Source organism: Pseudorasbora parva, chromosome 7 (genome assembly GCF_024679245.1).
Source record: "Pseudorasbora parva isolate DD20220531a chromosome 7, ASM2467924v1, whole genome shotgun sequence".
NCBI lineage: Eukaryota > Metazoa > Chordata > Actinopteri > Cypriniformes > Gobionidae > Pseudorasbora > Pseudorasbora parva.
In genome coordinates this window covers 29,608,034-29,635,179 of record NC_090178.1, presented here as the reverse complement: position 1 = coordinate 29,635,179, position 27,146 = coordinate 29,608,034, and the positions used below count along the sequence as shown (strand labels likewise).

The window sequence follows — 27,146 nt, the reverse complement described above, 5'->3', positions numbered from 1 at the left end:
CTTTTAATATCGTGGCTCTACTTCCTGCTCTCTACTGCGGAGACTCAATTCCCGCGTTTACTACTGCGCAGACTCAGGTCCCAAATAAGTGGAAGATGTCCGCACTATACGGACGTTGGCGTCTTCACTTTTTTTCGGTGGAAGGTAGTGTATATGTGTCATTCATATTTTTTACGCTCTATGGTGTGAAGAAAGGATAGCGGGATAGAGCGCCTGCCGATAGTCACGAGTCTTCGAGTGAAGAGAGTCGAGCCGCTGACCCCCACGGCTCTAGCTTCGCACAGGCTACGATCGTGGGAATCTCAGACGGAGCTAGTAGTGGAACGCGAAGGGAGTTTCTCTCCCGCGTGCTTCATTGTCTTTGTGCCAGAAGCGGAAGCCAGCTTAATGGTTTCTTCCACTGGAATCAAGGAGTCATTGCTCATCTGTAATTGCAGAGTCATACGTCTGCAGCTCTAGTGAGCCTTCCCTTTTTCCCAGATCAGGACACAGAGGTGTTAGTCGCGTGGAGACATCCATACTCTGCCTGTGTGGTCCTTTCGGCTTTGAGTTATTAGAATGTAGAGGGGCTGAGCAAGCAGGGATATGGGTGGATGCCTCGGGTGGGAAGGAATTTAGCAAATTACCTTTCCCCGGGGACATCCTCATCACTGAAGGCTTCCGTTTTACCCTCTAAACCATATCAGACAACATTGAGGTTGGTGGGCAGTCTGAGCAATAGTGACTTAACCAAGTGTCACTAATGTTTTGTCTGATCCTTTGATATGTACTGAGCATTTATACTGCAGCACCGCAGTCAAACTGAATCGTTGTGATTGTGACTGTACGTTGCTGTTCATTCCTTTGCTTCGGCATTTATAGGGTTAATGTGTTGGATTTCTTTTGTCATTGTTTTGATCTTAACCCTCCACTGCAATCCTGAATAACATTTAGTTAGCAGCATCTACTTTGTCATCATTAAGAAATTACAACACGTTTCATTTTATTTAAAACACACGACCATTAAAACGGAGTGTTCGAAAGAGAGGGTCAAACACAGGATAGAAATTATTTCTAAATTGGGATGTTCATGTAAAGATCTTGATAACATTATAAGTGGACCTTTAAAACATGAAGTTCATGAGCCTTTTAAGAACACACTTCAAAACTAAAGGGATGTCTTCTGGCCGTTACAAACTAAACATCCCAACGACGTGTTGCCTATAGAAAGGGTGGATCTCACAGACAATTACTGGTACAATCATAGCATTACACAATAACCATCACAGAAAAACAGGGAAAACTAAATCTGAAAAAGAAATGAGAACAAGCAAACCCTCCCCTTTAAAGACGCTGAAAATGAGCTCTGGACAGTAGTAATGACCAGTGGTGGGATGAATTATTAGCAGCTGTTGGGAGCCCTTTGAAAGGGCATTATATGTAGGTGGAGAAGCCATTACTCTCCACCACAGATGGGAGTTTAAGATAATATAATGGAATAAAGGAGTTTATTAGGCTGGACTTCAGTGTAAAACAGAGTAGAGTGACTTTTTTGTGTTCCCTCTGGTGTGCTGTGGCCACATTACAGCTTCTGTTTACAGTTAAATCTCAGACTGCAGATGGAAGAACGGTCATATTCAGAACAGCAGACGTGGAACAGCAGACGAGTCTGTATCTCTCTCCACCTACCAATGCCCTTTCAAACTGCTCCCAACAAGCTGCTAATAATTCATCCTACCCGCCTATATATGTCCAGAGAGTCTTTTTGCTAAAGTTATTTGGGTACCTCATTTATGTCTGGAATTTAATACAAAATTATGTATTTTACATGGGATTGTGCGCACGTCCATTTCAGACATGAGCAGGTATACTGTGGTGGGTTAAGATTTTTATGTGTGTGTGTGTGTGTGTGTGTGTGTGTGTGTGTGTGTGTGTGTGTGTGTGTGTGTGTGTGTGTGTGTGTGTGTGTGTGTGTGTGTGTGTGTGTGTGCGTGTGCGTGTGCGTGTGCGTGCATGTGCGTGCGTGCGTGCGTGTGTGCGTGTGTGTGTGTGTGTGTACTTACCAGAGATAGGCTGGTAGATGACCCTGTAACCCATAGTGGGGAACTGAGGGCCGTCCCAGCTGATGCGGAAGCGATTGTACCATTCATCAGACACCCTGAGGTTACTGGGACTGGAAAATGGCACTAACCAATCACAAGAGAGATGATGATGATTAGCTTTTGCAATGTGGTCATCTAATGTCTATTACTGGTCAAATGAACTTCATAATAATCTAGCACATGTGATTTGAATGGCACAACATGAAATAAATGAAATACTTAATTCACTATAAAAAATAAAATAAAAAAAGATATATTTTATAACAATATTATATGTTATATTATATATCAATCACTTTTAGTGTATAATTCTTTACCAGTGCAAAAACAAATATATTGAAATAATTTGGTATTTACACAGTACCGTTGAAACGTTTGGGGTGGGTAAAGCTTATTTTTAGAAATGTTTAAAAGTGAAATGGTAAATGTTTTTCAAAATTATCTTACACTCACTAAGATTTTTACTGTGACGAATCTGATGATGATTGACAGGGCAGTTAAATGGTGATGGGATGCTCGTAACTAAGCGACAGAGTCCGTTAAAGATGACGAAGTAGTATGTCTCGAAGCTTGCATACTTTTCTGCTACGCACTCAAATGTATGCACTTTTTCTTCACAAAAAGAGTACACACTTTTAGGACGTAGCATAAGTAGGCGAATTGGGACGCAGCATTCTTTTGAACAGTAATAAATGCATTGGTTCAAACCTGAATTCCCAGCATTCTCTTAAAAATGCTATGTTTTCACATAATTACTACTCCTCCACAGAGAATATCACCCCACTAATAATTAATTCAACCTCAAACTCAATCAGAAACAAGGCCAAAGGTTTTCCAAGGCAACGAGCAGACACTGATATCAAGTCCAACATGAGGTAACATTAGCATCTCTAATAAGACAATGGGCTGTAATTTGAAGATGATCATTGGGAGAAAGCTGTAGAAAATCAATCCCACCAGAGTAAAGCAAGCTGGTTTGATCAGTTCATTAGTGTGGGAAGACCAGGGCTGGCATGGATAATACTTATTATGCTTATTAATGGGTAAAATCAATACTATTCAATCAGCTAAAGAATGTTTTTTACGAGACTGCAGGACTGAACGTCTAACTTCGAAATGCAGTGATGATGAACTGTATCTTAGAGCTTAAGAGGATCTATTTTCATCAAATAGGGACTTATATGGTGCAGAAATACGGCAGACAAACAGGAAATTAGTGAAAGCTATAGACCCCATGAGAATAAAACATTATCTTGGGGGCTCCATTTAGGTTCACTGAACTTAACAAGCGATTAGTTAGATTAGAAGTGAATCTGCCACTGGAAATGGCAAGTTCATCACTGCTTTGAGGTCAAGTTAATTAACTCAGTGAAATCTCTAACTAACATGGAACCAATTGAGATCACGCTCCTGTTAATACGTTAATGGCATGGTGTTGTATTTTTACCTGATTTATTAAAACAGGATTAAACATTCATTTATTCCGACCTGGGAATTGAACCCAGGTCGTTATGCATAAACTAAGCACTAAATATTTACAAAGCTGCACAAGAACATGTGAAACATTTAACAAGTGGGAATTGTGTACGTTTTTAATATTCGAAATTAGCTGAGCGGTGTTGAAGTGTTCATTTTATGATTTCAAGGCTAGCACACACCTCAAATCGATACTGTGTAATTATGCCACCGTAATATGCAATTAGCATAACTGCATCCGTTTTAAGGAGATGCCCATAATGTATTTCCTTTACAATAACTCCAGCAGCATTTGTTCACTCACACTCACGTGTTTTGCCGGAAGAGGACATGGGTTGTGCCGTGGACTCTTCATCTGCATAAACAGGGGTCACTGTGATATTGTACCTTGTGTCTGAGAGGAGAGGTTGCAGGATCATGCGTCTTTTGTTTCCCGAGACTAACACCTGGGGAAGAGCAGAATTTTCATTACCAGACAAGCACGGTGTGGGTGTGGATGCATTTTGCTTTCTCTGGTAGGATCAAATGTCCTTGAGGTCTCTGTGTGGAAAACAACTTCATAACGAAAGTAAATAATTTGCAAAAGTGTAATGCAGAAATGTGTGTATGTACAGTGTTGTAAACGGAAGTACACCCTTAGAGAGTTTCGTCTTTTATTAATATATGGGGCCCTATTTTAGCAATCTGAGTGCATGAGCTCTTAGGGCATATCCGAATCCACTTTTGCTAGTTTAACAAATGGAAGAGTTGTCCCTGTTCTCTTAAATGGGTGGTAAAACACATTCTTTCGAAGGCTTGATTGTGTTTGTGGGGTGCACTGTAACATGTTCATGCTTCGTTTTTAAAAAAGTGCATTATTTTTCATACATTTTATCTGTATTCTACACTGCTCTGTCTCTCCTTGTAAAAATGGTCTGATGGTTTCCTGGTTCTATGCAATGGGCTCTGATTGGTGTGCTGGCCCAGTGTGCTGTGACTGGCTAACCGCCTAGTGCACTCAAGCCTACTCTTCTCCACAGCAATAAAAAATGGCCTTGCCCCCCTTATTTGACCTTGACCCTCGAAGGAGGGGTTTATGTAAATAATAAAAATTGTACCTGCTGATGTCAGCGAGTCTGGAGGAAAAGGCTTTAGTTCCCTACCGGCCATTTGCTGTAGTCCTTAGAAAGTGATTTCTTTAAAAGCAAATATCTCCCTTTGCTTTAAACTTTGAGCGTTGTAACTTTGCAGATGTTGTTTATGCTCAAACAGCAACATTACACACAAGCTAAAGTTAGAAAAGTGAAATCGTGTTTTAAATAGTGAGTCATGGGTGTATTTTAGGCATAATGTGCAATAAACTAATCAGAGTCTCATCTCCCATTCCCTTAAAAGCCAGTTGTGCTAGCACATGGCGGATTCGTTATTTATATGCCAGAATTTGCGAGCGGAAAGATTGAACGCTTCTCCAGAGAGGAATCCTTTTATTTTTTATGTCTAATGTGCTCTATAAATAACACAAAAAAAATACTGAAAACGACTGCGGCATTGACTAACAAAAACATGGCCCAGTCGTTTTCATTTGCCTCAAAATAGCAACGCGCCAACAATGCGCCTGAACACACCTGGTTTTTAGAGCAGCACGCCTATGGGCAAACAGATGGGCGCGAGTGCATTTGCTATTTACACAACGTGGCTCTGGATGTGAAAATGATAACTACATCGGGCTGAAACGGGAAAAAAACACCTGTTGTTGCTTATCGTGACTGAGGCAAGTAACCTATAGAGTTTCGGTTCATTTTTGTGACAGGCAGTTTCTGAAGACGAGGCGCGCCTGGTGTCGCATTGTGCCGGGTGTATGAAAGGGCCCATGGGAAAATTGATATTGGAACTTTGGACAGTATCAAAAGTAAAGACAAAATCAATGTAACAAATGAAAGTAATGTTTTATCCAACAAACACCAATGTTCAAATGTTTCAATTTTTTATTTTATTTGTATATATTATGTGACTGAAGGCCGGGGTAATGGCTTCTAAAAATCAAACTTTGCCAACAGAGAAATACATTACATTTTATATATATTAAAAAACAAGACGATAATAGCAATAATATTTCATGATATTCTAGTGTGATTATATTTTTATCAAATAAATGAAGCCGTAGTTACTGTAAGACTTTTTTCAAAAACATATGAAAATTATTACTGATAGTTTGAACTGTAGTATCTATAAATATCTCATTCAAAAAATAAAATAAAAAAACATTTACATCCTTACATTTACTATGTAGTTTTCCCCCCTTTGTTAGACATAATTTCTTGAAGGCGTTTCTTATAATTGTCCATCAGTCTCTTACATTGACCGTACAAGTCCCACCACAGCTTTTGTATTGCAATCTGGACTTTGACTCTGGACTCGATCATGCAGAAAAGTCCATGTATGGTTTGGTTTTGAGTTTTTTTTTACAGATGGCCTCACGTTGTCTTCAAGCACTCTCGCAAAATGTGGAATTCATAGTTGATGCTATGAAATTATTTGCAGCCCCAAAGCTGCAAAATACCCTGGAATCATAACACTCCCACTACTGTGCTTGTGGGGATGAGTTTCTTATTCTCAAATGCTCAAATCTGTCCTTTGACTCATTTGTCCAGAAGCCCTGTTCTTCACGTAGGTGTTGAACGGCAAACTTCAATTCTTTTTTTGGAGAGCGGAGGCTTCTTCATACTGGATTTATACAGTCTTTGTAATGGTTAACTTCCTGACGCATTTTGTGAAGCATTTCCTTAAGTATTACTGTTTGTACAGTAGAATGATAACTTGTTTAAATGCTTTTAAATGTATTTTTCAGACTCATACGCCTCAAGGCTCAGTGCTCAGGCAGCTCTGGATAAGTAGTGATAAATGTAGGGTTATACTAAATCAGTGTTGCTCCACTGGTGGGTTAAATGTACACTTATCCTGGGGTGCACTTACTTTCTCACAGTTCGAGCATTCAGCTACTGTATTTATGCAGTGACGGTCAAGTGAAAAGAAAATGCCAGGCGGTAGCTAAACGAATCCAAAGGCTTCATTGGTTTTCTTCATCTAAATATTTGTGTGTTTGATCAGCTCTCATGCAAGTTATAAGCCAAAAGACTAGAAATCTGTATACACTGAACTTCAGGGAGCTGGATGGAAATTAAGAAAAAGCCAGCACTCAGCTCTCTAGTCAGCATCCAATCACTGCAGTCATTCACCACAGACACATCATTAATCACACACGCACACACACAATCATGGCAGTCCATTGCTTGTTGATAATGAAATGTTGGGTTGCATTATGTGGAGTGGCTTCCTCTGTGTGAGTACACTATCAATGAACAGACTACAAATAAGTCAAATAAAGAAATGAAGTGGATGTAACCATGCAAATATTAAGAGGTTGCTATGAACAAGGCTTCTAATGTCCAATATTTAAATATATGAGTTTTACATTTGGACGAAAGTTTTGGCAGTGGCATAAATGTGTGCTAGCTTTGCTGCTTCAGTTGTTGTGGTGCTCATTCATATTGTTTCTAAATTATTGTGTTGTGATTAGATGCATTTTGTCATTGCAAAAAGCTTAACTGGCCAAAAAAAGTTAACTTAAAATAATAAAACCCCGCCGAAAATTGACCAGCAAAACATAATTTCACTAATCATATCATCAGCACATGGGTAAGTGTGAACAAATAATAGTCAGATCAAATCACTTTATAATTCTGACTGGATTAATAGAGTAAGCTGATTGCTGTGAAAGGAGGGAAAACTTCAAGGAGAGAGGTTCAACTGCAGTGAAGAAAGCTTTAGGACGTCCCAGCGTGTCCAGCAAGCGCCGGGAGAGTCTCCTCCTGAGGAGTCAGCTAGAGCATCGTGTCACCTCCAGTGCAGAGTTTCCTCAGTATTAGCAGTAAGGCAATTTTGGACAATGGCCTGGTGTCAAGAAGAGCAGTAATGAAGGAAAACCATCAAGGACAAAATGAAATTCAGCAGGAAGTACAAGAATTGGCCAGCAGAAGACTGGTGCCAAGCTATTTACTCTGATGAAGCCCGCTTCCTACTGTCTGGGACATCTTAAAAATCAATTGTGAAAAGGTGAAAGTTATCATTAGTCTTGAGTCGTGCCAACAGTGAAGCATCCTGAGACCATCCAAGTGTGGGGTTGTTTAAAATGTATGACATGCTTATCATTGTTTCCAGCATACCATGGAAAAGTGTGAAAAATGATCTACAAATACTGCAGCAGCAAACTTTGCGAAACACAACATTTGTTTCACTGACTGTAATATGATTGTATGTTTGTATTGAATGTTAGCAGCAGATCCTTTAAGTCCTGTAAGTTGCAAGGTGAATCAGAGCTCCATGGGTCAGTCTTGTTGGTTCAGCACTTCCCACAGATGCTCGAATGGATTGAGATCTGGGGAATTCAGAGGCCAAGTCAACACCTCAAAATCATTGCTCTGCTCCTCAAACCATTCCTGAACCATTTTTGCTTTGTGGCAGGGCCCATTATCCTGCTGAAAGAGGCCACAGCCACCAGGGAATACCGTTTCAATGAAAGGGTGTACATGGTGTGCAACAAAGCTTAGGTAGGTGGTGCATTTTGAAAGTAACATCCACATGGATGGCAGGACCCAAGATTTCCCAGCAGAACATTGCCCAACGCATCTGTGATACGGTTCGTTATAGGGTCAGGAAGTAAGAAGACAGGGGTCAGCTTTGACTGGGACTCGCTCTCTTTATTCAGAGTTCTAAAAAAATAAACAACAGACGCTCAAAGCGTGTCTCTCTATATCCTCGATATGGATCGGTTCTCTCAGACAGTGGTTGCAAAGTCCCAGTCCAACTCTCTCTCATCTCTCTCCCGGCCGCGGCTTAAATGCGCTCTCTCCAAGCCAATCACTGCAATCAGAAACAGGTGTTCATCATCTGTGCTTGACCTACTTACCTGCCGCTCCGCTCTGTACTCTCTCTCCCGCTGAAGACCTCGCAGAACCACGCCCCCTCCGCCACAGCATCACATTGCCCCGGCTTGCCTTCCCATAGTGCATCCCGGTGCCATGTGTTCCCCAGGTGAGTGACGCATACGCACCCTACCATCCAAAGTAGCTTGTCTGTTTGATCTGACACCTTTCTGTCAGAACCAGCATTAACTTCTTGAGCAATCTGAGCTACTATTGCTCATCTGTTTGATTGGACCACACAGGCCAGCCTTTGTTCCCCACATGCATCAATGAGCCTTGGCCAGGCGTGACCCTCTCGCTGGTTCACCACTATTCCTTCCTTGAACCATTTTTGATAGATACTGACCACTGCAGACCATGAACACCCCACAAGAGCTGCTGTTTTGGAGATGCTCTGACCCAGTCGTCTAGCTCTCACAATTTGGCCCTTGTCAAACTTGCTCAAATCCTTACGCTTGCCCATTTTTCCTAGCCTGACAAGCCAGACCCACTTCAAGATGTTTGGTCTGGAAACTCACCCACCATTGAAGGGCTCAATCCGAGGGGCGGGATAAACGGTTGTGTTTCAAACTCCCTCTGCACGCGATAGGATAGCGCTACAACCAACCAGAGCAACGAAGTTGAAGCAGAGCTTGTTGATAGCATAGACGGTTGATAGATTAAACATTCGCCGTACCCGGTCGGCAAAACTCGAACACATCTTCCCTTTTTAAGAATGATTTCAGTGCCGTTCTTTGTTCTTTTCTCAGAGAAAAGCTTAACTCCAAGTCTTCCAGAGTCGCGGTCAGAGCTGATTCGAAAGACCGCCATTCGCCAGCTTCTATGTTTACTAGAAGCACGCAAGTGCAACTCCACCATCGTCATTATGTTAAGCCCACCGACTCTATACACGATGTGATTGGCCCATCAAGAGTTTGGTGTTTACAGCTCAGAAGGGTATTGAGAGTTGCTAGATGACACTCGTGGGCAGATTAGATTTGCTGCCACTAGGGTGCGTCTAGATTTCTAGGTTACATTTTTCCAGCTTCTAACACATCATCTTTGAGGACAAAATGTTCACTTGCTGCCTAATATATCCCACTCATTAACAGGTGCCGTGATGAAGAGATAATCAGTAAAATCTGATAATTTTTACATCGATCTATCTATATGTGCACTGAGTAATTAATACAGTTTTGCACAAAGAACTGAATCAATTCTGGCGAGCGGTACTCCAAGTTGAGGCAACCTTCTGTTTTCCGGTGCATCGTCCTGCAGAACAACTATTAGTGGAGCTGTCCAGATCTGTGGTGCTGAAACCTGAATGCAGGAAAGCGTCTTTTTGAACTTTGCTAGAACTTTCCCTCAAATAAGGTGTGTTCTCCTTTACTATCCCGCTTAGATGTTCTCTCTCTACTTCTCACATTTTGCTCAGTGACCTAAATGGCACTTGAAAAGATAATAGAATTTCTCTTTTCCCAGTCCCATCTCCTTTATCCATCTCCTTTATAGCTTGACCCCCAATGATTCTCCAGGAGAATTACAACCCAGGAGAGGTCGATATTCTGTACAGTCGGGGGCGAAGAGTCACCACAAAGTCTGGGTGTAACTTTAAGCCATGAAAGATCTTAACCATGCCAGACCAAGGCTGCGGCAAAGTCAGCCAAATGCTATGGAAAAAAGCATATTCCCACATCAGAGGAATGGCCATGAATTTGAATTCACTGGATTCACTCCTGCAATCCATCAATGTATGATTATACACTGCAGGAATCACTGCAGAATGAGAGAAGGGGAGTTTTTCAGTACAGGGACATGCATTTAAAAAGGTCACTTTGAGTAAGATATGCCCTTGCAACAGACAATACTGCAGCAGTGCCGCATCATTCAGCTCCACTTACCCGAAGGAATATGATAAGCCTGGAGTCCAACAGCACAGAGGTAATAAATTTTTCTTTTGTATTGTTTATAGCGCAAGAGCAATATAGGTAGCTTTATGAAATAACAGCCTCACTGGGACACAAATAAGACAAGTGTATGTTGCCCTCTTTATGCACTCTGATATGGAGAAGAGAGTAGAGCTAAACTGTTCGAGGAGACAGGGAAAAGATGATGACAAAAAGTGAGCTCGCTCTTGTGTTGTTATAATAACATTATGGATATCTGTGCGCTGTGGTTATGTTTACTCACCGTCTCTTCTGTGCGGCCTGCACTGACATATGTCACTTTGTACTGCTCCACGTCCGAGTCCAGCACCTCCCAGTTCACTTGCATACTGAATTGGGTCTCCTCATCCACCCATAGGTTAGTCAATCCCAAACGAACAACTAGATGATACAGTTCAATTTAGTCAGAATACATTCGGAGGTATCTATCTACTTAGCCATCCATCCAATGTTCAGATCACGGTAAGATGAGGTCCCATTTATCTTACTTGCTGTAGTGGAAGGAATGGTGGTTGGAGCTTCTGTGGTCCAGTCCACTGTAATAAACAAAAGAAAACAATAAGTGAACCAGTTTGAGATTATGTAAGTTAGTTGGTTGGTGTTAAACAACATCACTGGGTCTCTTACATGTATTCTCAAGAACAACCACAGCGCCGCTCTCCGTTTCGTCTTTATAGATGGCTGACAGTGACACCATGTACTTAGTAAAAGGACTCAGCTCTTGAATCACATACGAGTCCACAGCTCCATTCAGCATAACCTTTATAAACACACAAACACAAAAGCACTGAGTTATAAATCAGAGCCATAACACTATGGGGAACATTTAGATGATGCAGAGATTCTTTTAAAATACGTGGGGGGGAAATAGCCAAGGGCCTGTGTTTTACGTCATAGACTACACTTGACAGCAAAGAGGATACTTTACAGTCAGTTGTAAGGAATTATCACAACCATCTTCCATCACAAGCGCTGACTTCCTAGAATCTGAGGGCGATCATGAAGAAAATGGCCATTGGTTCATTTCTGGAGCAAGGCCACATCTATTTCAGCAAAGATCCAAAGGTGACGTTCGGATGAAGAGGCCTATGATAGTCATCACTGGGAGGACGTTGAGGTTTGATAGCCCAGCAAATTGTTTTCTTATAATTTTGCATGTCTAAACTGAAGTCTGTTAATGGTTGAGGCATTAGACAGTGACAGGTTGCATTTATAATTAATGAAGAAAAGATATTTTCATTCTAGACTTTTTTTTCTTTTCTTCTAAATGTATGCACGTCGTTCCGCAGAGAATTAGTCAACGATATTTTTAACAGAACAAAAACGTCCTGTCAGGTTTAAATGTTGGTGGCTGCTCAGCTGTGCCATGACAATGACGAGGACATGCAATAAAAAGCAAGTCTGCTATCAAGAGAGCTTTGGATCTCTTTCAGCTCTGGGCCGTCCCAGCAAACCCATGTGAGTGAATGTGTGTTTCTGGGCTGACTCCTCTGCTCTGGGACATGAAGCCCCAGCCACATTCCAGATTGCCTCACAGCATGTTATTATTTTCTGCTCTGGTGGCTCTTGGTAAACATATCGACCTGCGGTGCTATCTATAAAAAACAGCTGCACTGACTCCTGGCCAGTAATAAAAACTTTCTCCATCACACACACTTACACACGCTTGTGTCTGTGGTCATGCGTGGCAAGGAAAGCAGTGACGGGACGTGTTCAGTATGCTGGTGGTTGTTTTGGTGTTTGTGAGTGCCAGTGACTGGTCGTTTCTAATAGAGAGTAACAGTTGGCCCCGGGCTTCGGGTTAGGAGAAAGTATTGATTGACTCATAAATCATTTTCAAGGACCTCATAGAAATCATATTTCACTTTCTCTTTTTCAACATATATAGTTTGTTGAAAATAATATATGGCAATGGACAAAAAAAAAAAGGTAAGTCACAATGAAGAAACATTGGAGAAAACTAGACAAAAAACAAGGGTAACACTTTTACGGCAAGGGTAGATGAATTATGAATTTGTGCATTAATCCATGCATGATTACTGTAATAATCTCATGAATCATCAGGAACTAACAGGAGGTAAAGTCTTTCATTCATGACTTCATGGATGAACAACACCTTAATTAAAACATGAACTAAGAATTGAATTATGGTTTATTAAACATGATCATGATGTTTTCTATGTTCAAAAAATGAATAAAGCTATGGTTATGGATCACCATGAATTCATGCATGAAAAAAACATTAATTCATGTCATTTCACAATTATGCCTTCATTAATAATACATTGTTCATTGTTCAGTGTTTCAAAGGACCGTGTCACCAGTTTAGTTGAGGGGCCACACACATGATAAAGTCATGAGGAGCTAATGTTTAGTTAATGCTGGCTACTGTATTTGAATGTTAACATAATTCATGTGTGTCACAGAGTGTTTTGGTGTTAGTTTCATGTTTTAAGGTTTTCATGTTCACTGTCATGTTTTGTCATGCACTTCCTGGTTTTGTCATGTGTTCCTTTGTCATGTGACTCTATGCCCTCATGTGTTCCTGCCTCGTGTTCACAGGTGTCCCTTGTCTTGTCATTAGCCCTTGTGTATTTAAGCCCTCATGTTTGCCATAGTCTTTGTTAGTTATTGTATGAGTAAACCACTCTCGTGAGTTTCTGTTCATGGTTAGTTAAGTTTATCTCAAGTCTATGTAAAGTTTAATCAAGTCAAGTCTTTTGTTTGTTTTGCCAAGTCTTTGTTTTACGTTTATGTTTTGAGTAAAGCTGAATAAAGGAAACTGCACTTGGGTTCTCAACCTCGCCTCTTCAGTGGATCCGTGTTACAATGTGCAATGAATCGGGGCATTGATTCATGATTCGGATCGCCAGTGTCACGTGATTCCAGCAGTTTGACACCAGATCCGAATCAATCCGCTGATTCATAACTGTTTGAATCTTTATTTGAGGATTGAAAACAAACAGGGAAGAGAAGACAATACTGAATAAAGTCATAGTTTTTGTTATTTGTGGACAAAAATGTTTTTTCGATGCTTCAAGAGATTCCAGTTAACTAACTGATAAAACATATGGACTATTTTGATGATGTTTTTATTCCCTTTCTGGATATGGACAGTATAGTGTGCACACACTTGCATATGCTCTCGAACTAAATATACTTAAAATATTTTAAACTGTGTTCTGAAGATGAATGGAGGTCTTACGGATGTGGAACGACATTAGGCTGAGTCATTAATGGCATACATTTCCGTTTTGGGTGAACTAACCCTTTAAGGTGTCATGAATGAATGACTTTGAACAGTTCCTGATGATTCATGAGATCAAGGGATAGTTCACCCAAAAATGAAAATTCTTCCAAACCTGTAAGACTTGTGTTCATCTTCAGAACACAAATGAAGATCTTTTTGATGAAATCTGAGGGCTGTCTGACAACTACGCAACGGAAACTTTGACGTTTTAAAGAGATTGTAAAACTAATCCATATAAATTGAACAGTTTAGTCCAAAATTTTGTAAAGAGACAAGCAAGAAAGTTCGTAATGAGAATTAAAACAAATACACAGTGTACAGGGGGATGAAAGGGGGAATAATAATAATAAATGGTAACACTTTACAATAAGGTTGTATTATTTAACATTAGTTAACATGAACTAACCATGAACAACCCCTTTGTTCAGCATTAGTTAATCTTTGTGAACGTTAGTTAATAAAAATACAGCTGTTCATGGTTTGTTCGTGTCAGTTCACAGTGAATTAACTAATGTTAGAAAGATTTAAATAATGCATTATTAAATGTTGAAATAAGATTAACAAAGATAAATACATGCTTTATAAGTGCAGTTCATCATTAGTTCATGTTAACTAATGTAGTTAACTAATGTTAAATAATGAATCTTATTGTAAAGTGTTACCTAATAAATATAATAATCAAAAAAAAAAAATAAATAACGGAGAAAGGCAGAGATTAAAGGCATTACAGGAACCCACCTAGTTTTTCTAAAATAGTTTTCTGAAGTCATAATGGATAGTCATTTGATCCATTTCGTATAGCTCCCATACTTTTTATGTGGTGTGGTAACCAACATGCTGGCCACAGTTTCTCCAGCACTTCAGGATGGATTCCATTTTGTAATTATTAGTGCAGTTAAATATGATAAAAAATATAGTTATTATCTTTCATCTGAATTCCCTCCAGATATTAGAGTTGGTCACAAGATTTAGCGCTCCACAAGCTTCCCACCCGCCCCAAAGTTTCATTAATTTCATCCTCCCATTTATCCTTGATCTGTAATGAGCTATTTTAATTCTTAGACGTAAATAACAGATCCTTTAGAAAAATTTTTTTTGGCCACATGTCCAATTTGTATTGTATATTGTTTTTTTTTTCCATTGTTTGCCTCCATTGTAAATATCAACAATAAAAAAATCAGACCTTTGTAAATTTGTTAGTATAAATTTGTTTCTTATTTGTTCAAATGATTTAAGTGTCATCATGAAATAATTTGTGAAGATAATCAAGTCCATATTGAGACCACTTTTTGAAACCCACATCTGAACGAGATGGTGCAAAGTCATTAAGATAACCAATACTCGCTACAGATTAAATGTTCTTAGTCAAACCAAAAAATCATCTTTGTATAGTTACCCAAATTTTAAAGTAACGGGTAAAGGGTACTATTTTAAGGGGCATAGAAAAGAGGCTCTTTTCAATATTGACCCACTGCGTTTGTGTGTCTTCTCTAACCCATGGAGCTCAATTAAGTTGTCCAAAAGTAAAACCTAAAATTTGGAGTCCCAGTCCATCATTTGTTTTAGTCAATTGTATTATTTGAAGCCTTATTCTTGGCTATGTTCCTTGCCAAACTAATTTATAAATTATTTATTCAGCACATCAAAGGTAGATTTTGGCACTTCTATAGGTAAAATCTAAAACAAATATAATAATCTGGGCAGGACATTCATACGAATATTTGCACCTAATATTAATTAGACAAAACAAATATAATAATCTGGGCAGGACATTCATACGAATATTTGCACCTAATATTTGCAATATTTGGTTCCATTTGCACTTGACCAATACAGAATAGCACTTACTGATCACCACAGCAACGACCAAAAGCGTACACTCCGGGATCATATCTACGTCTCTCATCCGGATTTGCGCCTTCAGGCGGGTATGTTACATAGTAATCATAACTATCAGAATCCAGTGTTCTGTATATTGCGTACGTGAGTTTTTGTTGTAGATGGCTATTGCTGCGCGTTTAGCTAGAATACAAAACCAACCCATTGGGCCACTGAATCTTCATTAACGACAACAGCTGGGGCAACAGCCTTAGTCCTAATGGGTTGTAGCTATCTTAGCTATCAAAATCCAGTGTTCGGCACTGTGCGGACGTGAGTTTTTGTTGTAGATGTCTGTCTTTTTATAAAAAAAAACAAAAACAAAAAAACAAAAAAAAAACATTGTGTATTGTGCTAATTAATTGAGATTTCTTACAGCTCTTACAGGTTGTTGGCCTTGTCTGTTCCGTTGCTTCTATTACTCTCCCCTTTTTTTGTAAGTCGCTTTGGATAAAAGCGTCTGCTAAATGATTAAATGTAAATGTAAATGTGAATAGATTCAACACAGCCAATCAGAGAGAGAGGGGGAGCTGTCCAGTGAAACCCATTCTTGTGTCATTTCAATCTGCTTTTAATTTGAATTAGTTTTGAAATTTGACCATTAACATCTATTGCCATAGTTTAATCCATATTCACTCTATATCCAGAGTAGTAGCTACCCATACTTGAGAATGAGCTTTTGAGTATTTGTGTAAGTTGGACATAATCAAGTAGGACATCATCGGCCATTACAATTCCCTTCATTGCACTGTCGCCCCGAATGAGTTGAGCAAGGGGTTCAATGCTGATAACAAACAATACACAGCCTTGTCTGCATCCAAGTTCTAGAGTAAAGCGCCCAGATCTGCATCCGTAACTCTTACTGGGGTGAGTGGATTTGTGTAGAGTGTTTGAACCCACTTTATTGGGGCCAAATTTAAACCGTTTAAGAGTTTGGATCAGATACTGCCGAGATACCCATTCAAATGCCTTATGTGCGTAGAGTGATAAGAACAATGCCTTTGCACCTCTAGATTTTGTATAGCTCATAATATTATCTAACGCTCTACGAAGGTTATCTCCATACGATCTCTCTGGAATGAATCTGGTTGTTTAAACTGACTAATACTAATACTAATACTGACGAATATTATGTACCCTTTTTGCGAGAATGGCAGTTAATATGCGTAAATCACAATTTAACAATGAAATAGGCCAATATGATTGACATTCAGCAGGATCTTTGCCCTCTTTGTGAAGTACAACGATGTTTGCTTCCTTCCACGAGGGCGCCACTCAGGGTTGCCAGGTCTTCACATCTACAAGTCTACAATTTTGACATCACTAATTATATCATATTATATTACTGTATATTATATTATATTATATTATATTATATTATATTATATTATATTATATTATATTATATTATATTATATTATATTATATTATATTATATACCTTCTTACCTACCTTGTTAGTAAGATCTAGCACATCACTAATCATTATTGTTGTAAATGACTGACCTCTGTCATGTCTTCTCCTCCAGTGGGGGACCAGGCCATCTTATAGAGCACCACATCTCTGGCAGGATGTGACCAGCTCACCCGGAAACTCTCTGACGTGACCTCTGATGTCATCAGTCTAAAGGGGGCTGGCACAAGCTCTGATTGAGACAGAATCAAGAACGGGTAAGAAATCCAGCATCCTTTGCTGAACTACAGTCTGTTTTATTATCAAAAATTATAATTGTTTACATACAAATTAAAAGAGTAGTTCTCTCTAAATAATGATATTAATAATAAAAATACTACTACTAATAATAAATTATCCTTAAAACCGATACATTTACTTGAAACAATATCGTTTAAGAGTAAAGGCTGTTTTCAGGGAATACTGCATATACTGAATTAAATATATTTGTATAACTCCATATGCGTTCATTTCGGTCTGTTTCTTTGACCATTTCTCCTTCTGTGCTCCACAGGCATGTCATGATGCTTTAGAACGACATTAGAAGGTGAGTAAATGATGATATAATTTTCCTTTTTGTGTGAACTAATCTTTTAAACAATTTATTTTGACTCTGTGAATGAATTGCTGAGCATTCTCATCTCCACAGAGCGAACGGCATTTACCATAACAATCATTTTTAAATTCAAACGATTCCCTAGATATTTCACCACGTAACCTGATTACTACAATGACAAAGTCAGGACACCCACAGAACAATGAAACTGAGGAAATGAAGGCCCAGATCTATTATAGATTCCAGCAGTCAATCAATGATTACTGAATGCAACAGGCTGCCTAGAAAGTGATGCTTTGTCCATGACCGAGAAAGCATCCATTCCCGCTTTCCAGGTGGAGTAAATTGCAGACTATGTGTGCAGCGAAAATTTTAAATTCAACTGGAGGAAAATTCAGAAAAAATATGCACATACATGTACATGTTAAATCAGCATTGCTGCGAGTAGACGAGATTTGCTCTTGCCCGTGCTCATTATAATGAATACCAATGGGCCCTGTCTCTTCTGTGCTTGGGAAAATAATTTGCATTAATCCACACCTACCGCTCAGGATGTGCTGGCATCCTTAATGCAGCTGACAAAACAGAATCGCTCAATTCACCCATTAAACATTTTTAAGCAGTTCACTGGCAGGGATCATAGACTCACTTGTAGTGAATCCGCCACTGAGGGGCTCTGATTGGCCGCCGTCATAGAGAGCAAAAACAGCAACGGTGTACTCTGTTAAGGGCGACAAGTTCTTCAGGTACACATTGGTGACGGGACCCAACTCCACCTGAAGAGAGAAAAAAAACACATTGCATCGCTCTTCATACAATTATGGAATGAGTAGGTACATTATTATGGTGTTTAATAATATTTGAAATAATAATGAATAATGTATATTTAAATAATAAAATATTGTTTTATACAATGTATATATTGCATTTTACTAATATTCAATTATACTGTATATGGTTAACTGGGTTTGAGAGGAAACAAGCACTTGTTTGTTTAACCGTGAAACAAATGCTTGTCATGCATTGAAGGTTCTGCAGTAGTGATCACCTCATTGGTCTGGACAGCATCTGTCTTGATATACAAGACACGGTAGCCCTTAATTTTACTGGACACAGCTTCCCAGTTGAGTCGGACAGAGCTGTGGTCAACTTCAGTGACCCGCAGGTTACGTGGAGGTCTCAGGGACACTGCAGGAAGATATGGACAATCACTGAGTATTCAAGATATTGTTTTCTGAAAATAATTCTACTGCAATGGAATTAAGTGGCTTTGTCACAACATTTAAAATCACAATGAAAGCCTTGCCTTGAGAATTAGGGCTTTAGCATCTTTAATTTAAACTTTGGTAGCAAAAATAAAAATGCATTATAGCATTTTTATGCAATATAGCAAGTTTGATGCATTTTAATGAATCAGTGAAAATCCATGAATTGTATTTTTTAAATATAAAATGTATACACTACCTTTCAAAACAGTAAGATTTTATACATGTATACTGCATGGATGCATTAGATGCACTGGAGTAATGATGCTGAAAATCTGATTTGCCATCACGGGATGTTAAAATTAAAAAACAGTTGTTTTAAATTGTAATAATATTTCAAAATATTACTGTTTTTACTGTATTTTGACCAAATAAATACAGCCCTGGTGAGCATAAAGTACATCTTTCAAAAGCATTAAAAACCTTAACAACCACACAAGACTTTTGAGCAACAATGTATATTTATATGTATATTTGAAATTTTTTTGAAAATGTGCATTGATTATTTCTAATTAATGTAGAATTTGCCCATTACATTAAATAGTTTTAACATATTTGGCTATATTAGTGTTTGGTTGAAATCATGTTCAATCCGAAAAAGAAAAAAGAAACATTTTAAGCCATTTCAGTATCCAAGAAATTTAGACGCACACTAGCAGCAGCAAATCTAATTTGCAGCCAGGGTTAGCCTAGCAACTTTACGTTGGCTTGAACGCTGTAAAAACCAAACTCTGGTCAGGCCAATCACATTGTGTATAGAGTCGGTGGGTGGGATTAACATAATAACAGCAGAGTTGCAGCGGTTCCACATGCTACTTGTAAAAAACAAAGCTGGCGAACAACGGTCTTTCGAATCGGCTTTGGTCGCGACTCTGACTTGTTAAAAAAAGAACAACGTCATTCTTCACTCTTTCCCTGCCAACGTTTTTAAAAAGTTGCCAGCCACTGCCATTCTCACAAAAATTGTATAGCCCATAGAATACTTTGTTTTATGAATATCAAAAGAAAGAGCTGAACCTCCTCATTAAAACAAAAACAAAAAAATAATTATTATTATTATTCTAGCTTTATGCAGTCTTTTTTGACAACACTTAAAACACATAAAAAAGCAACATTTAAAAAAAAAAAAAAAAGCTGAGAAAATCCCGTTTTTGTGAAAGACTGTATCCACATCAGGATTCAGAACGATGATCAAACACTACTGATAGATAGAGTTTATCAACACCCCTAATGCTTGCACAGTCCTGTAGCTTGTCTTGGGTCCAGATTTCATTCAGTAGATTTTTAAGATGTTTAATTTCGATAATCGTGTTATTTTACATATGCATATGATTACATGCGATTGCTTGTTTTACTGCGATTTCCTGGCGTGTGTTTTGATCAGGAGATTCAGTACTCATTCAGAGGATGCGTAATAGCGCCCCCCCTAGCGTCTGACAGTGAAAACACAGAAAATTAGCTTTTGGCCGTGAAGCGTTTTCTCATAAATAACTGAAAATTCCGTGTTTGGCCGGGAAAGGGTTAAGATTTTTTTTTTTTTTTACGATATTTGAGAGAGTTTTGCCGACCGAATAAGGCGAAAGTTGAATCTGTCAACTAGCTCTGCTTCACCTTCCTCGTTGCTCTGGTTGGTGTAGCACTATCCTATCGCGTGCAAAGGGCGTTTGAAAGACAACCGTTTATCCAGCCTCTCGAATTGAGCCCTCCCAACGGTGAGTTCCCAGACCAAACATCTTCATGTGGGTCTGGCTTGTCAGGCTACCATTTCAGAACCAAAACATATGTATTTGAAATATTATTAAAAGACTAAAATGATTGAAATATTATTGCATTTATCTATACCACCCAGCCCTGTTACTTGGGTCAACTCATTATTGTGTTTATTATTGTTCATTATTCTGAATAACCACTTTATCTGTGCTACCCAATTCAAAACAGAGCCATTAATCACTGGACATTATATAAATAGCACATGAGAGAAAACAGATTGGCCTGGACACCCACTGGTGGTCTCCTGAACAGTAGCTGGATCACTGGCCTCCTCTCCGAACAAGGCATAGACCGTAACGGTGTACTCTGTGTCAGGAATCAATCCATTCAGTTCCACATCAGTCACCGTCTCATCCACCTTTAGCTATATCACAAAAACAACAGCAACACCTTTAGAGAAGCATAAAGGCTGCTGAAACATTGACCAAAAAAAAGTGCAACCAAGGGAACTCAAACGTGATTATTGTTATTCTTCTTCTACAGCTCCCATGAACAGAGTGCAACAGTAAAGATACTGTTTTGGTGGAAGTGTCATCATGCCAGCGCGGGATTAACGTCCGCTCAAACACAGACAGGCACACTCAAAAAGACAATTTGCAGCCTCACCTCTCTTTCATCTGAAGTCTCAGTGCTCAGTGGAGCGTAAAGGATCATGTACCCAGAAGCCCCTTGTGCATCCCTCCAGCGGGCTCTCATGCTGTTGTCTGTCACTTCGTACAGCTCGAGATCACTCACTGTGGGTAGAGCCACTGAGATACACACATACATACAAATCAGACAACTTTACTTAACATAGATGGACAGTCAAACATGTTCAGTTTGTGTCTGCATGTGTGTGAATCAGGACTCTGAACCGGTTCAAGGAACGAAAACAAAAACACGGAAACGAAGTCAAGTTGAATCACTCTGAACAGAAACACTAATTTGAAATTACCATTAAATAACGTTATTTTATCGTTCTGTTTAATATTTTAATTTGACATTCAACCAATCATGAATTCAAATAGTACGGCCTATGCAAATGTGACATTGATGCATCCAATGTGAGTGAAATGCCTGCGCTCAGTTGTCAAGTCATCACAGGTAAGTCGCTGGCATTCGTTTTTGGATCTCAGGTGTTTTTTTGAGGATATGTCACCAGCTGTTAAAGTATTATGAAAATAAATGGCAGGTAATATCCAGCGTGGTGTGCATTTGAAAACAGCGAAAATTGCAGGTTAGTTTAGAAGCACTAATATTCAGGATTTAAAAATAATAATAATAATAATTGAAACACTATGTTGTGAAAGTTAGTATTGTGGTACTTGCATGTGTCATTATGTTATCAACATTTTCCAAAAATCAAGCTCAAACAGAGTTAAGAGGTTTTTCATCAGCAAATGTTGGAGATTTGTGTTATTTCAGTCATTAGAATGGTCTCATCTGAGGCAGCATTACATTTTCATCAACTTACAGGTTACAAAGTTTATTGTAGCTGCCTTGGGCACTCAGTTTTTCCTGTCGTTTAATACATTTGGCCAAAATCTTGTTATAAAATATGATGAGATATGCACAGGCTGTATTGCCTATAAGAGGGCAAATACCAGACTCCCACTTTTCTCAGCTCCTCAAATACTAAAACATTAGCCTTTACAAACATTGTGTTTTTTTGAATAATGAAAACACTGTACTTATTCAGAGAACCAGTTCTTTATTTATCCTTGCACTGCAAAGCAGAGATGGTCTCTAAATAGTGTGCAGCACTTCATTTGTGAGTGAGACGAGTGGAGCTACTATAGATTTAGGTTTTGCAGACAGTTTGAGAATCCACTCGAGTTATGAGGTTTAGTCACACGTTCTAGTATACAGCTATTAAGTATAAAGTTCCATTCAAGTTCTGGTATAATGTATCGGTATAATTTAAAGTAAAGTTCCAGCCGATTGCCTTCCATGAAAAAGTGTTGAAAGTGCCTTCTCAGAGTTCAAGATGCGTACGCGCCTTGAAAAATGCACTTTCAACACTTTTTCCATAAAATGAATACGAAATGAATACTTTACTTTATACTTTACTTTACTTTATAAAGTTTTAAATATGGATATTTTTCTTACACAAATGCATCAGTTCACTTCAGAAGGCATTTATTAACCTCTCGGAGCCGTGTGGAGCATGTTATTTGAAAGACAGATGCAATTTTATGGACTTAAAAACAGAGCAACAATCACTGCCATTATAATATAACTCCAATTTTATTCGCCTGAAAGAAGAATGTTATATAGGCTATATGAAAGTTTAATTTTTATCATTACATTATGGAAAATAATTAACTTATATATATATATATATAAATATATCATTTTTTTAATTATTATTATTGAAATTATATATATTTTTTAAACATTTTTTACTATCTAACACCATTTAGCATTTAATTTAATGTTCTTATTTATGCACAATATTTTCTTTTACTGGGGAAACATACTTGATTATGAAAGCATTTTTTCGGTGTCTGGATACGTGTGCATTTCTGATCATACAAAGTGCTTTCTGCGTTGGATTTTAGGAAGAGTGTGATAGTTAAAGAGGACTTTGATGGAGTGGAACAGAAATAGGCAAGAGTTTTATTCTGGAACAAGCACACATGTATAGCCTTTACCACAACACTATCTTCTACCTCAAACCAAAGACTTCAAATAATCATCCACTAAATACTGCAGACTTCAGTCGTGTCTTGCTGAGATGATTTGACAGGCATTTGCTATAAAGTAGTGGTTGGGAAATAGACTGTATATAAGAAGCTTCTGATAGAATTGCACAGTAAATGGTATTTAGGAAAAATATAGGCATGTGGTTTGTGGGTTATTACTATTTTACAGTGAAATCGTGAAGAATACAAGCCTGTAACACGTGTGTTTTGAGATGTTCTGTAGGATGACTCACGCGTGATCTGGTTGCCTCTGAGAGCGTCGCTTACTGCGCTGCGGTACACAGCGAACACAGCAATCTCATATTCAGTCAGAGAGTTCAAATTCTGCAGGACGACTGAATTCTCCATGCCGCCCACCGCAATCTGTACAGCAAGACAACAGCGGTTTGTGAAGCCCAGCACAGCAGTTTGGAGAATGATTATGAAAAATAAGACCAGAAGCCTCAACAGTGTTAAATAACGTGGCAAAGTGCAGCACGAAATATTTATAGTATTGAGATGACACCCATCACAAAAACTGGAAATAGAACAAAGGAGATAAAAGAGGTATAATAAACTGGCACTAGTAAGTATTTTGGCATTTAAGCCACAGTTAAAAATGTAAGACTGTCATTGCTTTAGATAAAAAAAATATCAAAGTGGTTATTTTAAAGAAAGAAAAGGACAAAAATGACTTTTAAATACAGACTGCTGAACATTCGGAGAACATCAATTGACATGAATACTATCTTCCCAAACAAACAATATTTTTTTTAACCTTTCAGTAATTTTTTATTCACCCTCATGTTATTCCAAACCTGTATTTATTTATTTGCTCCATGAATAGATTTTTATAAAGTCTCAGTGATTCTTTGCCCATAAAATAAAAGTCTTTGTGTATGGAGGACTAAACTTACAATTATAAAATCAAACAAATAAATAAAGTAAAAAATATATATAATGTATTCATTCAATTTTTTCTTTATTTATTTTCCTATTATTGGTCCTTTGTATTTAAGTGATGGCTTTTAGGTGGTAGATTTGGTAGGTTTACACTTCCACATCCACTGGTAGGTGGATGTTCTGTAGCACTGATAAATAACTACACAATAGTTGAGTAACATATTAGAAAGCTGTGATAGAGCATAAAGTCTCTGATTGGGCACCTCTTCCACAATGTCTGCTCTGGTTGGATGGTAAACCACTCGATATTTTTCCACACTTCCAGAAGCACGAGTCCACGACACACGAAAACTGTGTGCAGTCACCTCAGAAATAACCAAGTCCTGGGGTGAGGACGCAGTCTCTTCAGTGACAGAATCTGCTGGCAATGAGGGAATCATGAGACGTTAGATCCCATTCCACACATAAGAAATGGAAGTTTAAACAGCACGTAAAACACTCACGTTTAATTTCTTTGTCCTGCTGCTCCACTCCTCTACACACCTTCCTGGTCAGACCATCCACTATAGTGCTCATGATACTGAAGTCAGCCACATTATAAATGTGTGTGTCCTCTGGTTCAGAGGCGATGGCCATAAGCTCGTTCTCATCAGCATTCTTCACACCTGCGCACAACCACACATATTCAAAAAGGTCATATTCAACGTTTCTGGAATATGGATAGGAGATAGCTAGTGTTGATAATGTATCTGTGTTGACAGTCAACAATCTTCTGACAGATTTTGCAAATAATTATTAGTGATAAAATTCATAAGTGACCACTGAAAAGCTCAGCAACATTTATACAACAAGCCTGAGGATGTTTATTTAACACTGGGCGGATACTTTTTCTAAATACTGCATAAATTAAACTAGTTGAACTATTCTACACAAAGATGCATGAGGAATCATCTAATACCAATGGCAAATAACTCGACTCCAGCACTTCTCAGGGTCTGAGCAGGTGGCATAACATCATCCTGGGATTTGCCGTCAGTTATCAGGATTCCGATTTTGGGAACATCGGTACGAGCCCCAGACTCAGGTTTGAAGCTGTTCTCCAGGATGTAGGTAAGAGCAAGACCTAGATAGATTAAAATATTACATTGAAGAATTTCAAAATAAGAAGTAAAGTCAAATTGCAAGATCTAAAGATCTAAATTCATAATTATGATAAATAAACTCATTAAACAATTATACTGAAATCGCAGTACAAGAAATAAAGTCGTAAACACAATAAATTTTTGCATTTGTCAGTTACAAAGTTGCAGTTATGAAAAAATAATGAAATTACGAGAAATAGTAGAATTTTGAGGAAAAAATAGGCTAAATAACAGAACAGAACAATGGTGAACCAGTGACAGGGTCATGGGCGGCCAAGGCTCATTGATGCACGTGGGGAGCAAAGGTTGACCCACGTGGTTCCGGTCAAACAGACGCGCTACTGTACCTCATACCTACCACGGGGCGGCAGTGGCTCAGTGGTTCATGTAGGTTGTCTACAAACCAGAAGGTTGGTGGTTCAATCCCCGGTTCCACCTGACCAAGTGTCGAAGTGTCCATGAGCAAGACACCTAACCCCAGCTGCTCCCAACGAGCTGGATGGCGCCTTACATGGCAGACATCGCCGTCGGTGTATGAAAGGGTGAATGTGAGGCAAAATGTAAAGCGCTTTGGATAAAAGCGCTATATAAATGCAGTCCATCCATGCAGTCCATCCACCTCAAATTGCTCAAGAAGTTAATGCTGTTAATGCTAAAGTCTAAAAGGCCATGCCTCGATGGGTCAGAGCTGTTTTGAAGGCAAAAGGGGGACCAAACCAATATAAGAATAAGCCATAATATTATGCTTGATCGGTGTAAAAGTCGCAGTTGTTAAAAAGTAAATTGCAATTATGCGAAAGTCATAATTGTCAGATATAAAGTTGCAATTCTGTGCATCGTTAAAATAGGGCCCAATGTTGCAAATACTACCTTTTTTTTGCAATTGTGTATTACACATGCATAATTGATAAATAGTCACGAGATATAATCACAATTACAATATATATATATATATATATATATATATATATATATATATATATATATATATATATATACTGTATATATATTGTAATTGTGTTTATCTCATGATCTCATGTAGTATTTGCAACATTGGGCCCTATTTTAACGATGCACAGAATTGCAACTTTATATCTGACAATTATGACTTTCGCATAATTGCAATTTACTTTTTAACAACTGCGACTTTTACACCGATCAGGCATAATATTATGGCTTATTCTTATATTGGTTTGGTCCCCCTTTTGCCTTCAAAACAGCTCTGACCCATCGAGGCATGGACTTCTAGACATTAGCATTAACTTCTTGAGCAATTTGAGGTACAGTAGCGCGTCTGTTTGACCGGAACCACGTGAGACAACCTTTGCTCCCCACGTGCATCAATGAGTCTTGGCCGCCCATGACCCTGTCACTGGTTCACCACTGTTCTGTTCTGTTATTTAGCCTATTTTTTTCTCAAAATTCTACTATTTCTCGTAATTTCATTATTTTTTCATAACTGCAACTTTGTAACTGCAATGTCACAATTGTTCAACATCATGTCTCAGAATTGCAACTTTATATCTCTATCATATATATTTGCAATTATGCAGTCACATTTGTGAGATATAAAGTTACAATTCTGAGACATGATGTTGAACAATTGTGACATTGCAGTTACAAAAAGTGAAATTTCCAGTACAATAAATTAAAGTCATTAATACAAAAATTGTTGCAATGGCGTATTACTAAATTCACAATTACAAGAAATAGTCACAACTGTGAGAACAAAATTACAATTACAAAAAGTGTCAAATAAAGTACAATTACATAATTGAAAGTCATAATTAAAGTACAAAAAAATAAATTCTCAAATACAAGAAA

At 38.4% G+C, this 27,146-nt stretch overlaps 1 protein-coding gene across 10 annotated transcripts in view; it reads right to left on the bottom strand.

Annotated features, from left to right (window-relative positions):
• Positions 1-27,146, bottom strand: part of col14a1a (collagen, type XIV, alpha 1a) — a 177,623-nt gene that overhangs the window by 87,899 nt on the left and 62,578 nt on the right. For 5 of the 10 annotated variants that reach the window (XM_067449025.1, XM_067449017.1, XM_067449019.1 and 2 more), the window contains exons 8-21: positions 25,139-25,303; positions 24,684-24,845; positions 24,444-24,601; positions 23,532-23,661; positions 21,221-21,363; positions 20,849-20,978; positions 18,628-18,767; positions 18,229-18,355; positions 17,077-17,216; positions 11,071-11,203; positions 10,932-10,979; positions 10,688-10,824; positions 3,862-4,003; positions 2,043-2,165 (exon numbers count right to left, since the gene is read on the bottom strand). In XM_067449025.1, the coding sequence (XP_067305126.1) occupies positions 2,043-2,165; positions 3,862-4,003; positions 10,688-10,824; positions 10,932-10,979; positions 11,071-11,203; positions 17,077-17,216; positions 18,229-18,355; positions 18,628-18,767; positions 20,849-20,978; positions 21,221-21,363; positions 23,532-23,661; positions 24,444-24,601; positions 24,684-24,845; positions 25,139-25,303 (1,878 nt within the window). The remainder of the gene's footprint in view (positions 1-2,042; positions 2,166-3,861; positions 4,004-10,687; positions 10,825-10,931; positions 10,980-11,070; positions 11,204-17,076; positions 17,217-18,228; positions 18,356-18,627; positions 18,768-20,848; positions 20,979-21,220; positions 21,364-23,531; positions 23,662-24,443; positions 24,602-24,683; positions 24,846-25,138; positions 25,304-27,146) is intronic. The other 5 variants (XM_067449020.1, XM_067449023.1, XM_067449021.1 and 2 more) reach the window with 3 other exon arrangements.